The following is a 13,912-nucleotide window of genomic DNA, read 5'->3' on the forward strand; positions in this document are numbered from 1 at the left end:
GACAATGATGCTGGAGTGACCGTGTTATGTTTAATCTATTCACCTGTTATGTATACCAGGTGAATAGATTAAGTCCATCTTAACGAATGGTTTTCTAGGTAAAAATTCTGCAAAGTTTAAAACCATGAGCTTTATAAAACCTTGTCTTATGAGAGAAAAAAATTGTACTGAGGGGACACTAATGATGCGCTTGCAGTCACCAGCTGTAGTTTGAGCTTACAGAAACATGAAACATGTTTATGCATGTTTTTACTGATGCAACATACTGTAAAAGCTCATGTATATGTAGTGCATACAGTTTGGCACCAATGAAAAAAAAAATCCATGCTTTAAAAAAACTGTTATAGTATCACATGTTTGGCAAAATACATATAAGGCTCATATTTTTAAGGAGCGGTAGCACAGATTTTCTTATTAACCAATCATGCGCAGCATGCACACCAAAATATATGCACTCATAGACACATTGCTGTTAATGTGCAAATAAGCACGTTTCACGCTGCAGTTCCTTTCACCATTTCCCTGTGTTCTACCTCCACAACAAAGCAAATTAGATGACCTCCAACACTCCGCACACAGCGGCCTCCTTGTTTCAAGTGCTCGCCCTCGCATTATATCCTGCATGCATTACTGCTTTTTAACCTAATAACTGCAAGTGCACTATATTAAACTTTTTGTGACAAACTTTACTGACAAATGAAAAAGCTGTGTTTGCAAAACAATTATTATTGAACATTTTCTCATACCGGACTTGCCTCTGTGCAGAATGATTTCAGTAATGATCCGAATTCTACAACATAACAGCAAGAACTAGAAGAAAGTGTGTAAAAATCTCAACCTCTTCAGTCTCAAAGCAATTGGATAACTTGCTTTGATTATTTTCAAATTGAAATAAACTCAAAAGCAGCTAAGTAATATTGATCTTATTGTCTGAATAAGGTGAATAGGGAACTGTATGGTGGTGCTTGAAGTGCTTTCAAATTTCATAAAAAATTCCCACCGAATTCCTCTAGATATTTGTTTCATCACATATTATGAAGGCACTTTAGAAATATTCTTCTATCGTTGCAAGTTCACATTATATTAGCATTAGCATGCCCACATACTACACAGTGCTACATGTTAATATTTCTGCTTAGACAAAACAATTCAATTTTTGTGACAGAGACATTAAGGGAATGCTCTCTCTTTTTTGCTTTCGTCTGCATGAAGACGCTGTCCTTAACATCCAATAAAAATATTTAAACAAGAAGTTTTTTTCTAAATTGTAACCATACCCCTAGGCAATGAAAATTCCCCATGGTATGCAATGTCAACACGTGGTCCTCGGGTTTGAAGAGGTTGAGGGCAAAAATGTGCTTCAATTGTTATTCAGGTGACGAAACCTGCGAATTATCCTGTAACATGCTTAAAAAACTAAGGCCTTATAGAACATAGGAGATCTATTTACTTACTCAACAAATGGAAGCACAGCATTTGGTTTTTCAGTCACAGGAGCAGCAACAATGAGCTTTAGATCCGGATGATTCTTTTTGAACAGCTATGAAAACAAACAGTGGTGCTATGAAACGTAATCTTGGCTAGTAACACTGCTCTATAAGCATGCATAAGAGGGCAGAAAAACCAAGGCCAAGAAATTTGTGTAGCTTGCACAGATGGTCTAACCATTCCTACAAATACTGAGGGTCATGAATAACAGCTAGTGAAAGAAATGAGGGAAGCTCCAGCTTAACATGACTGCTTTAGCAAGCAAACTTTTATAAGACTGGAAACTTGAGCCAGACAAGACAGTGCCTGACTTGTGGTTTTTAATTCTTTGTCTTCATCGCCTGTGCGCTGGATCAACCACCGTTAAAGCAAACTTCTCTTTGGCACATAGGGACTTATCACCACTAATCGTCCCTTAGCCAAATGACAGCATTGCACTAAGGTTTTCTTGGTCCACACATTGGTAATCAATTCATAATTGTCCCTTATCAAGGTGGCAGCTTTACACTAATGTTTTCTTTGTTAACCTACTGGTAATCAATACAATGCTCCTACTTTCTGGGACTTTTTTGCATTGTTTATATTAATCTGTGTTCCATTGCGGGTACTAATGTTAATGCAACCTTCATTCTAACTATTTTCACTTGCTTTCACATCTTTACAATTACTCTCCCAACTGAACTTTCTGCTGCTTCAGAAAAGCAGTGCCAAAATGAATTGGGCCTTTGCCACAGTAGCAAAGTCAAAAAAGAAAAAAATACTGTGGAAAAAAAGGTTGTGTTCGTTTCTTTTCTGCCATCATCCTGTTTTTTCACAGCAGTTTCTTTTAAATCTGGTTAAAAATGTTTGGCATTGTTAGTCCATTGGTGGTAATATGGCCACAGGTATTCTTTAAGTTCAAAAGTGTGATATCCAGACAAAGATTAGGATGTTGCAAGGCTTTATTCTATAAACACTAACATTTGCACAAAAGTCTCTATATGCTGCATGTGTTAGTAGATACCTACTAAACATTAGCAAAAGATCGGTCCTTCACTCCAAAAAGTAATATGTACTTTTTGGAGTGGAGGACCGATCTTTTTCTAATGTTTAGTAGGTATCTACTAACACATGCAGCATATTTTTGTTGTTTTTTTTTGCATAAAATTTTGTCACCCAGCAGTTATTTTTCATAATCTATTGGTGTTTTCAGAAACCCTTTTTGTGCTGTAAACATGCAGACACTGGTTAAAGGATTATGTTCTCATGTATGAGTTGCATACTCGATTTATCTGCTATTCCAACAGAAGCTTCCTTATATAAAGAAGTATTCTTAAAATTCTTCATGCTTGATGTGAACACAGGTAGTGCAATGAAAGTAGTAGTTTCCATGACCACTGCAATTTTTCCAGTTTTTTCATGCACTGCCAGTAAACTACAAGAGTAAGAAAAGATGGGAGCTTACAACCTACAAATCATACAGTGTTCCATGGGAAAATGTGAGATGTAATCGTTTTAAAATTGGAGAACTTACGTTTACAAAGACGAGCAGCTGCTCTGCAATAGTATCTGCCACCTCTGGCATCACGAACGCCACACCACCCAATTTTTTCTCTCGAAGCCAGTTCCCCAAGTTCAAAGCATAGTTTATGCTGTCTGAGAGAAGGAGTTTCCAGTTATCATTGATTATTAAAAATCCTATAATTGCCTGCAGGTTAGGTCGTGACCGATAGCTTAAGAACGTCTCAAATGTCCCTGAAAAATGAAAAACAAAAAAATCAAAAAAGAGAAAGCATAAGCCACAGAATGACAATAAAATATCAGTGCACACACCCCGAAGGATACAAATATTCATAAATGCACATACAAATATTTTACATTCTATGAAATATCATGAAAAGAAACTGAACTAATCATAGTCCAACTCTGAATGATTACAATTATCCGGAGTTCCTCACTTTTTAAGACATTTCAAGAGTTCAAATGTTAACAGTGGAATGTAAGGTGTGAAACTGGCCAATCACAGCCACTTAAATGCCAGGCCTGCGCGATAGGCGCAGCCAAGTCACAGTGAAAGCTAGAAGAGTGGCCTTTCAGAGCCTTTTCAAAACGCTTATTGGGTAACTACTGCAAGCACACTTGCTTGGTACCCACTAGGGCATTAATAATAAGCTTTTGGGTAGTAGGCCGGCATTCACTATGCTATTTTTCGTCACTCTTCTGAGAAGCCTGGTATCTGCTAAACACTTGCAAGAAATTTTGTGCCAATTGTCCATGCAGTGGCCGACGACGATGAGGAATTAAGGCTGAAGTGGGTATGTGCCACAGTTAATAGAAAAACAAGAACAACATTTTTTAATGGGTTGGAGCATTGGACGACCCACTCATTACGCTATTTGTATTGTGCGACGACTGGTTGTTCTTTCGCTGTTGTAAAACGCTTTATAAGTCGTATTAACGTGATTGCTTTCCCGACATCAAGCCTGCCTAAGGCAAGTTATAACAACTCTCAAGCCCGGGTGTAGCTCAGTGGTAGAATACTGGGCTGGCACACAGCGGACCTGAGTTCGAGCCCCACTGTGCCATTGGTGCTAGGTCATGCCTGCCCAAGGCAAGTTTGACAATTTACGTGCACCGGCGTAACTGAGTGGCAAAATATTGGGCTGGCACCCAGCAGACCCGAGTTCAAGCCCCACTGTGTCATCAGTGCAAGGTTTCTTTTTCCAATTTCGCACGATGTGGTTACGAACACTGGCGGCGGCGACTGACAATGTGCAACTGCGCGTGACTTGGGAAGTGATCTCATAACAGCTTTCACTGTAAAAAGGCAACAGCTACAGGCCTTGCGCTCTGCAGTTTACATGCAGACAAATTGTGCTTCCATGGTGACCTACATTTCATTGTGAATTTGCTCCTTGAAGGGCATTGAATTTGCTTCGATGTGGTGTTATGTTTCCAAAGAAATGTTTCAAGGACAATGAAAATATTTCTAGTTGAATGAAAACATACCGCCTAAGAAATCACGGAAAGAATTCCTCCTGAACCTGACATTGGGGTCAACAAATAACAGGTAATCGCAGTACTCCACGGGAAATTTGTCAAAGTCAGGGTAGTGGTCGGTGATCACACAAACAAGTGACCCTGTAATATAAATGAGCACCATGTTAACATCAACGACTTCAATAGAATTTTGTTATAATCAAAATTAGGCAACATCCTGGGTAACATAAAAGTATACTAGTATGTGGAAGGAAAGAACCAGAAGAAAACAGGCTTGCCACCAAGGTGGTTTCCCGTCGTTGCAACAATTTTCCATTTTTTCATTACAGTGGTTGCTGGTCTATGACCCACATCAGGATGCTTCTCCAAGATTTTAAGGCTCTACGTAATTCTGCACAATATAAGCTGCAATTCAAGTGCCCTACCAAAAATTCACATGTACAATAGACAACTGAATAACAGTAATTGGATCATAAATGTTTTTACTAATTCTAGAAAGTATGATATATTTGGCTGACATTCCGGCTACCACATATTCTTGTGTTATTTGTAGTGTACTAAATGTTGATCTTGTGGTTATAAATAAGTACATCATCTAGGGCTCAGCTTATACACATTTAATATACAATGCAATGCAACCGGTGATACATGCATACCACACAAGCATTGCATTTACATTCAAAGCATGGTTTAGAATACGATCAGAGGCTTTTTCCAATGCTAGATATTCAATTTCATAAAGCCATTAGTTACATTTAAGCAACTCTCAAAAAATTTTGTGCACGCTTGTAACCTAACAAAATGTCTTATATTATCCGTGAGTAATGCTAAGTTCATTTATTCAACTAAGTATAAAAAAGAGCATAATGGAATGATTGAGCAGCCTCATAAAGTTAACTCCTTTTCATCATTCTCTGAACAAGATCTCAAAAGCAGGAGCAAGATGGAAATGGCAAAAGTCAGGTTAACGCTACTGCAATGCCTCAGACGTAGTAAGCACACTCACTTACCCGCCCACTCACCTACCTAACCATCCACACAAATACACACAACACGTGTGCGCGTGCACACAAACAGGCACACACTCACATTTTTGCATTGACAAGTTGTGTTGGATAGCCTATAAAGAATGTTGGTAGGAATTCTTCAAACGCCTACTGTAATTCTGTGCTCATTTTCAATGTTAATATACATGAAGGTTAACAGCAAATGAAACAAAGAGTAGGGTTGAGCGAGTAGTGAATTTAAAATTCAATGCAAATTTGAGGCAAATAGTGATTAAGTCAAATAATTTTGAACGGAATAGTTCAGATGGTATATATCTAGAGCTCCGTGTTTTTGGATATATCCAAAAAAATCAAATAAATACTCACCAGTAAAATTTCTGGCAATTCGAATATATTCGACAAACTCGGACTTTAAAAGGGCATTTTCAACATTTAAAGGGCTTTTTCAAAGCTGACAATGATCACTCGTAAGGAGTGCACCTCCATCAGTGCAGTAACTTGGTGCTTGCATGTTCCAACCTTTCAGGCATCTAAACGCACTTAGCGTGTTCACATGTTTTCATGTTCAGATATGATTAGTACATCTAACATTTCGAAGTATTGAGAATAATAATAATAATAATAATAATAAAGACGAGAATCAGCAAACTTGACCAGCTGCCACTACCCCCTAAGATACACTTTGAAGGTTTACAATAGTGCAAAGCAATAGCAAAAGAGTCAGAGTACACGTGAACAGGATGTGAGACAAAATTAAGGATAGAATGAAAGAGGATCATCAGCAAGAGCACTACACATTCTCATTAGAAACAAACTTACTGAGAAGACATTGCAACAATTTATATTGCAAAAAAACACAAAATTTTGCAGAATTGGAGATTTACGAGAAATAAACTAGAACAACCATGGAATTTCCTCCAAAATATTAAACTCTGGAAAATACACCCCCCCCCCCCCCCCAAATTTCAAGAAATATGAACTTCGGAAACACGGAGCCCTGTATATATTGCATAATATTAAAAATTTGCATTTCTGTCATGACCCAACTTGCACAACATTTTTAAGAACTGAAACTACACATGCCCAAATGTCATTTTTTCGGTTTGAAGTGAAGTGGAAGCAGCTCTGAATAGACCAAGATATGAATGGAAGTAGGATGTTAATTATAAGCAGTAAAACATGTTACATACTTAATTTAGAATACTTTTATTGTAAACCATATAACACACCGTGGAACTTTTGTGGTGAAAGTAATATATAAATTTAATTTAGAAGTGTGATTTTGCAGTTATGCAGATTTCTCCTGAAAAGACATTTTCACAGCATAGCAATCTAACACTGCAGTGAAACACCTTTACAGGGGTAATATGCATTCAATTTTATGTTTATTCATTAATTTTGAATAATAAATTTTTGGCCAAAACAAATTCAATTTTACAATATTCAATCAAATATTTGAAATACTCAAATATTAGTCTATGCCTAATGGTCAGCCATGTTTCACATCTAATGAAATCTGTTTTGACAAGTTCAAAACAAATCTGTCCGTGAAACTCATTTTCAGTGTTGTTTTTAGTGTTGTGCCCTATTGCCGAAAAAGTTTAAAAAAATATATTTTTAGTTATATATGAATATTCTCAGCTTATTAAAAATTACATTTAGAAGAAAAACATTTCCTTTGGGTAATTATATTCTCATCATTAAACGAATGGAAAGTTGTGTACCATCAAAACAACTGGACTTTTGGAAAGCTACTCAGGTCAAGCATATCCCCCCTCCCCCCCCCCAAAAAAAAGAAAGCATCTCAAATCGTTTGGCACTCTTTATGGTCTGCATATTTTGTTGTTTCATTACTGAAGTTATTACAAACAGCTCAGTTTTAATGCTTAAATAGACTTCATTACTTACGAGAGGCATTTGATGTTCCATGCTTGGCTTCAACAGCAGTAACTGCACAGAAAATGTGGTCTCAAAATATGGTCACTAATGGGTAGCATGCCAACTTACTTGGTTCATTCATTGTCTTATGGTAACCTGGAAAAGAGTTCACAATTAGCATAAAATTTTCAGTACATATAAAATATACACTGAACAAGTTTAAGATGGAGCTTAAATAGTAATTGTAAATAACACAGAAACAACTCCTCTTTTTCTTTTCGAGTGGTATTTCTCCTAATAAACTAAAGCCGTATGCTCTTAAGACAATGTTTACAGTAGAGGGGCCGATAGGAGTGCACATACAACAAATTGCTGTGGACATACTTATTCCACAGAAACATACAGAACAAAACAATATCCCCTTTCAATTTAGCATTGAAACTGAATGTGCAATAACTTAAATGTGCCTCATACATTAAGTAATGAATAAAGAACTCCAAGAGAAAAAGGAAAAGAAAACTGCTTAAAGTTTAGATTAGAGTGACTAAATTAAAAAAAGCACCTATTTTTTGTTACAATAATATGAAGCTAAGTGACAATGAAGAAAGAGAAAACATTGAAAGAACTAGCTCAAAGAAAAAAGTTTTAGATATAACAAATAAAATCAAAATGAAGGTGAATAGAGAGCCAACTCAGTGCAAGTGAGAGCCAAACAAGCATTTTTCACATTATGTGCGATGCTTTACCATCGAACTATGAACAGTAGAACCACAATAGTACAAACTATGATAATTAAAACCTTGAGTTAATTGTAAGAAATTTAAAATGTTTTGTTGCACCACTTTATTTAGAATGTACCATATTTACGTGCGTAATGAACGCACTTTTTTCTTCTAAAAAAATCAGAGCAAAGTTGGGGGGGTTCATTTATTATGCGGGGCAAATTTTATGAAAACTTTTTCGGGAGAAGAAAAAAATGCGGTATTGCAAAAAAAAAAAAAGTTAGGTCGCTTAGCCTTTCGCCTTTTAGATACGTGTACACTGCTTGGAAGCAGCTTCTTTGTTGCACTTTACTCATTTTCGGTGGTTGATGGTGCCATCTTCTGCAAGCTGACCCCGGGCTGCTCACAGAGTGAAGAAAAAAATAAGCTAAAAAAGAAGGGGGTTGGTGCCAGCAGCTTGGTGATCTTCGCTCGCTTTGTGCTACACTCACACCCCTAGTAAACCCCATTGCGACGTGACACATGGATAACACCGGGACGTGCTGCGCACAGAGAGTAAGAAAAGCAACAGGCACGCGGCGATGGGCAAAAGGGGAAGGGGGCAGTGAGCCGAGGTGGTTGAGGGGGGGAGTCTGCAAAGTAATAAAAAACGGAAGAGAAGAACGGGTGAGGAGGCGCCAGGTATCGGTTAGCGGGACTGCGGTACTGCAGTGCAGCAAATGAATGTAGAAGATGCGCTTATTACGCGGGGGAAAAAAAATCCAAACTTCGATGACTAAGTTGGGAGTGCATTTGTTATGCGAGTGCATTTATTAGGTGAGTAAATACGGTCATTGTGACGATAAATGGCAGCACACACCGGGTCAAGACACAAACACGTAACAGGCAAAGGACGACACAAGAGCTCACAGGTGGTAATACGCTCAGCGCTTGTGTCATCCTTATTGTGTTTCGTGTTTTTCTCTAAACCCAGTGTGGGCTGCCATTTATCGTAGTCTGACCAACCAACTAGCCCACAGGTACCATTTTAATCAATATCATCGATTGTGTAAACTTGGTTAGCATGTTCTTTTTGGTTGTTTGTGCCGGAAAATATCTGCTTACTTAGTTGATTTCGCAAATAAAGCAGACTGCCTGCCAGATGTGTCAAAGAAGCCGAACTAGCCAGGTCATATGCACCAAGAGTTGCATGTTTAAGAAAGGAAGGAAGAAAGGAAGTGGGACAAAAAATCATGCACACAAGACAGTCTGACCTTGATTTATAAGCAACAGTCACTACATCACTATGCTGAAGTGTAAAAAGCTATATTAAGATTGGGGATGCTGTCACAGGACGCTACACATTTTGTCTCTCTATAACAAATTCATGCATGCACTTCATAATAACAAGTTTTGGTACGGTCACTGGGATCACTGGCATCTTAAAAACTCCCCTGGCGATCATTCAAACTTGCCTATAATGTTGTTATAGCATACACACAAAAAAATTTCTTCTGTCACATATCTCACATTTCAAGTTTCTTACACTGGCAAATATGCACATACACATTACAAAAGTTGCTACGTTACCCTGCCAACAGAAACCTGCCAACAGAAACCTGCCAACAGAAACCCGCCAACCAAAAAGCCTTTACTTTTTGAATGACCCTTGTACTTTCTAGGGTATCATAGCGTAAACTCACCCAATGCCCTTGAAATCTGCTTTAGCCGAGAAAATGGTGCCTTTGTTTTACAAAGCCCAGTGGAGTCTTCAAAGTCAGTGTAGAAAGTCGCAACACATTTCAGTGGGTAAAGTTTCTTAGCAGCATAAACCTGAAAAAAAAAAAGCAGGAAATCACATAATGTTGCCAAATTACGTTAACACTTTGGTTTATCATCCTCGGAAAACACACCACAAGGTTACGAGATATGCCATAGCGGTGGGCTCCAGACTATCAACATGCACGCAAAACACAGTTTTACACACTGCATCTCTATTAGAATGTGGTCACTATGGCTTCGAATCGAGCCTGCAACTTGAAGGCTGAGAGAACAGGGTCAAGGAGACAGAGTTACTATGGTATATTAAAACGAAAAAAAAAATTGAAGCATCTTCTACAATGTTTGTGACACTATACTAATTGCCTCATACAGTCAGGCTTACTCATAACAATATTTGAAGACCATTAAAAAATTCCACTGTTGTCATTGATAATTGTAATAAAGAAGTTGCATGTCAAAGACAAAAAGGTCCAGTCGGTCTTATCTTACATGTGTTTGGGTGAAAAGAAAAAAATATTTCATGTGGTTCCAAGGGTGCAGTTGTGGAAGTACCTTTTCAAGAAGGGATTCTTCATTCTCAAAGTAGAAAGTTGCATTGTCACTTTGATGGTACACACCGGAAAAGTCTTTCCCCACAACTGTAGCTGCCTGGCTCATGGAGCACACCTGCAAGGATCCCACAATATCACAGTAAGAATGACCCTCACCTAAGATAGATTAGTCAATTGGTCTAATTAAGTAAAACAAGTTCATGATATGCCCCTCAAGTTGTTAAGTCTCAATTAGAAGAATGCAAATGATCGCTTCGCAGATGAAAAGTTAAAGGGAGCAAAGATCTACAAACCTTGTCGTAAGTAGAGAGTGTCCTGTTTCCACATGGAACTAGTTCCTGATGGCCTTCCGCTGTTGTTGGCATATTCACTACTGCCAGACTGAGTGATAGGCACAACGTTGCCGATGGCACCTCCAGTTTGATTTTCTTTGCAAGGTTTACAGTCTCCACCTGGCCCCAGAATGGCATAATAAAATAAAATTGATACTCAACATCGCGCAATAATAAAAATGTTCAGGAATGCAGACCACACAATAATCAGAGAGTGTTTACTAGTTTCCAGCTTACTAGTTGCAACCCACGGAAATGAAAGTTAATCATAACAGAGTTTAGTTTCACACGAATACTATTCAGCAGTGTTTTCCCTTCTAGAAATGATAACTCAAATCAATACCAGTTCGTGCTTCCCCAGTTGCTTTGTCAGCATCGTTTCCAGGCGACATGACTCGTGTACTGGATCATGGTGTATGAACACCAGATAGTTTACGGTACTGCAATGAGAAAGAACGAGAAGATGTTAGAAAAATCTTTCTCTGTGTAACGTTGACATCCCCTATTTTCACCCCAACTCGCTCAAGAATACCTAGGCTCATTACACGTATAGATAAAATATGAAGTTGTAATGTTCCCAAGCAGCAGTGCTCAGTTATTGCTGTCTCAATCTTTACTCACTCTGCAATACGGAGAAGTGTTGGCGTGATGACATGAATGGGGGAACCAAAAATCAGCTGCAGGTGCTTCAACTTCAGGTTCATGAACTGCCAACGGAGAACCTTCAAAAGACAAGAAATATGATGACAGTTCGTATCTGTTGAAATGTCGCACACTACAGAACAGGATTCCGCAGTACAAATTCAACTAATCAGTGTTCTGGCTTTCAAGTTGCCAGCCCGTTTATTTTCATCTGATCGTCATCGTTACCTATGCCTATAGTAACTACCCTGATTAGCAGATAACAAAGCGCTATCAACAAATGAGGATATGCAAGTACAAAGTTTTCTGAGGACCTTCTGTTGACTTTCTTTATGTTGATGCACTATTTAAATTTAGGGCCATAGTTATAACTTTGGGCTTGTATTAAAATTTCCTCAATGTTCAGTCTATTTCAGGATATCCTTGATTAACCCTCAATAATGTTTTTCGCTTATCTGTTGGCTTCATATGGCAATGTCTAAAAAACGAAAAGAAAGAAGAATATTTCAATCCATTTTGAGTCTTGCATTCGTACTGTCATTCAATATATGGACACTTCAGCTAAACGCTGATGAATGCACCTTTTCTGGCTAGCACTCCAACAAAAAAGAAAACTAATTCAAAACCACATAAACCTAGCACATTTTTTTGCATTAAGCAAAAAGATTACGAGCTAACCATCCAGACACACCAGTGAGAAAACAGTGGCATACCTTGGTGACAGCATACACATCCTCAAAATTTTTGTTGTGAGTTGAAAACAAAGCGAAACCCATGAGGTCATTCTTCATCAACCATGAGGAGACGACGTTCGAAAAAGATTCCACATCTGAAGTGTTTGCCAGGTTAGATATTGTGTCGAAGGGGACTGCAGCCAACAGTCGTGCCTGTTTCTTTAGGTTCAGGAAATTCTCAAAAGCAGATTCTGGAATGAAAAAAGCGTTAGTACTTTTAGCAAGTACAAAAAAATCAACTATTTACTAAACTGAAATACTAAAGCACTCTAGCACATTTTTAGAGCAATAAACACTTAAAGTAAAGAAACTAATAAATGTTTTGCCATAGACTTAATGTCTATGGTCATCGGCAGAGATCAGCATCATGAGTTGCACAGTTACCGTAGCAATCTCGGGATGGCACAACAAGTCTGCGCACCTGCCTGCAATCCCACTGCAAGTAAGCTGCATACCCCTTATACCTTATACCTTTTCTATACCCCTTAATGAGAGACACGCACCCGGCAGCCATCCTTGTCTTCCATAGGAGGTGTTTTTACAAGCAACGTACCACGTATGCATTTTCTTATCAATCCTTATCTTAATATGGACACTCTGGTGTCTCTTATACCTGTTTGTCTCTTACATTAGTCTCTCTTACAATGAGGTTCGACTGTAATTCTGCTCGTACTTGATAGATTCTAAAAATTTTTTTGCGGCAGTCAATCCACGAGCCAATAAGCTACCATACTGAATTCATTTGAACATTGCTTGGCAAAGTTTTGCAGGGTCCCTTTAAAGGCGTGGTTTGTACAAAGTGAAATTGTAGAAAGGACCAACATGACAATCTGCAAGTAATTCTAAGCACTGATGTGAAGATGATAATGTGCGGTGAAGGAACACTAGTGACACAAACTTACCATCAAGAGGTACAATGTTCTTGCTATCAGCTACGTAGCTTAAGCCTGTGTAGATGATGTGCGTGCACAGGCCATATGGCAAAGAACTTGGCATCACAGGATGCTCGGAGAACACACACAGCAGAGTTTCTGGTTTGGGGAGAGAACCAAACTATTTACTATGTGCAGTCATAAAATTGAAATTTCACTGTCAACTAGGATTACAAACTTCCATTGAATATCCAGTAGTGTCAAACCACCTGTAGCACCCCATTTAGAGAAAAAGGTGCAGCAGATTGCTTGAAAAACTGTTTACTAATTGCGGCATTTTTTTTTACTTTCTGAAATTTTACTAAAAGAAACAGATCAGCACAGCACAGTCAGATAAATGTTACCTGATGGTCCCGAACCTGTAGTCATGGGTGTAATGCTTGCATTTGTGGCTGTGAAAATAAGGAAGAAATTAAGAATATTTTTCCCTGAGCTTCAAACTAATTTCACATTGTAGATAAACAGTTATCATCAAAATGTTTGATATAATTAACTACTCTAGCACCAAATGTTTGATATGGTTAACTACTCTAGAAAAACACAATCAACCTGTTGGGTCTTTAACTCTTCTTACATGTCCCGTATATTTTTGCTATCAGTGCAGACCACCTTCACTATGTCAACTGTATGCAATTTCTATTGCTTGTAACTTTGTATTTGACAATTGTATATCCAGCGTAACCTGAAACACTGAAGTGATATGTGCTACTGCAACATACAATTGATATAATCATGCAGATTTCTTGGTATTAATCCCAGCGCTCAAAACCTCCCTGGTGGAAGGTAATGTGATATAAAATAAATTTATTTAAAAAAAAAAAAACACTCTTACACGTATTTTTGAAGCTTTTATGGCCCAGTGGTGAATCTGAGTGGAAGAAAATGA

At 38.1% G+C, this 13,912-nt stretch overlaps 1 protein-coding gene across 1 annotated transcript in view; it reads right to left on the reverse strand.

Annotated features, from left to right (window-relative positions):
* The window catches only part of LOC119173995 (uncharacterized), a 63,229-nt gene that overhangs the window by 1,614 nt on the left and 47,703 nt on the right, over positions 1-13,912 (reverse strand). The window contains exons 43-56 of the mRNA XM_075894919.1: positions 13,859-13,894; positions 13,371-13,418; positions 12,997-13,125; positions 12,074-12,285; positions 11,340-11,440; positions 11,062-11,158; positions 10,680-10,838; positions 10,388-10,501; positions 9,757-9,886; positions 7,482-7,508; positions 7,383-7,424; positions 4,477-4,608; positions 3,002-3,222; positions 1,455-1,540 (exon numbers count right to left, since the gene is read on the reverse strand). Coding sequence (XP_075751034.1) covers positions 1,455-1,540; positions 3,002-3,222; positions 4,477-4,608; positions 7,383-7,424; positions 7,482-7,508; positions 9,757-9,886; positions 10,388-10,501; positions 10,680-10,838; positions 11,062-11,158; positions 11,340-11,440; positions 12,074-12,285; positions 12,997-13,125; positions 13,371-13,418; positions 13,859-13,894 — 1,534 coding nt within the window. The remainder of the gene's footprint in view (positions 1-1,454; positions 1,541-3,001; positions 3,223-4,476; positions 4,609-7,382; positions 7,425-7,481; positions 7,509-9,756; positions 9,887-10,387; positions 10,502-10,679; positions 10,839-11,061; positions 11,159-11,339; positions 11,441-12,073; positions 12,286-12,996; positions 13,126-13,370; positions 13,419-13,858; positions 13,895-13,912) is intronic.

The sequence above is a fragment of the Rhipicephalus microplus genome, chromosome 5 (genome assembly GCF_043290135.1).
Source record: "Rhipicephalus microplus isolate Deutch F79 chromosome 5, USDA_Rmic, whole genome shotgun sequence".
NCBI classification, from domain to species: Eukaryota; Metazoa; Arthropoda; class Arachnida; order Ixodida; family Ixodidae; genus Rhipicephalus; species Rhipicephalus microplus.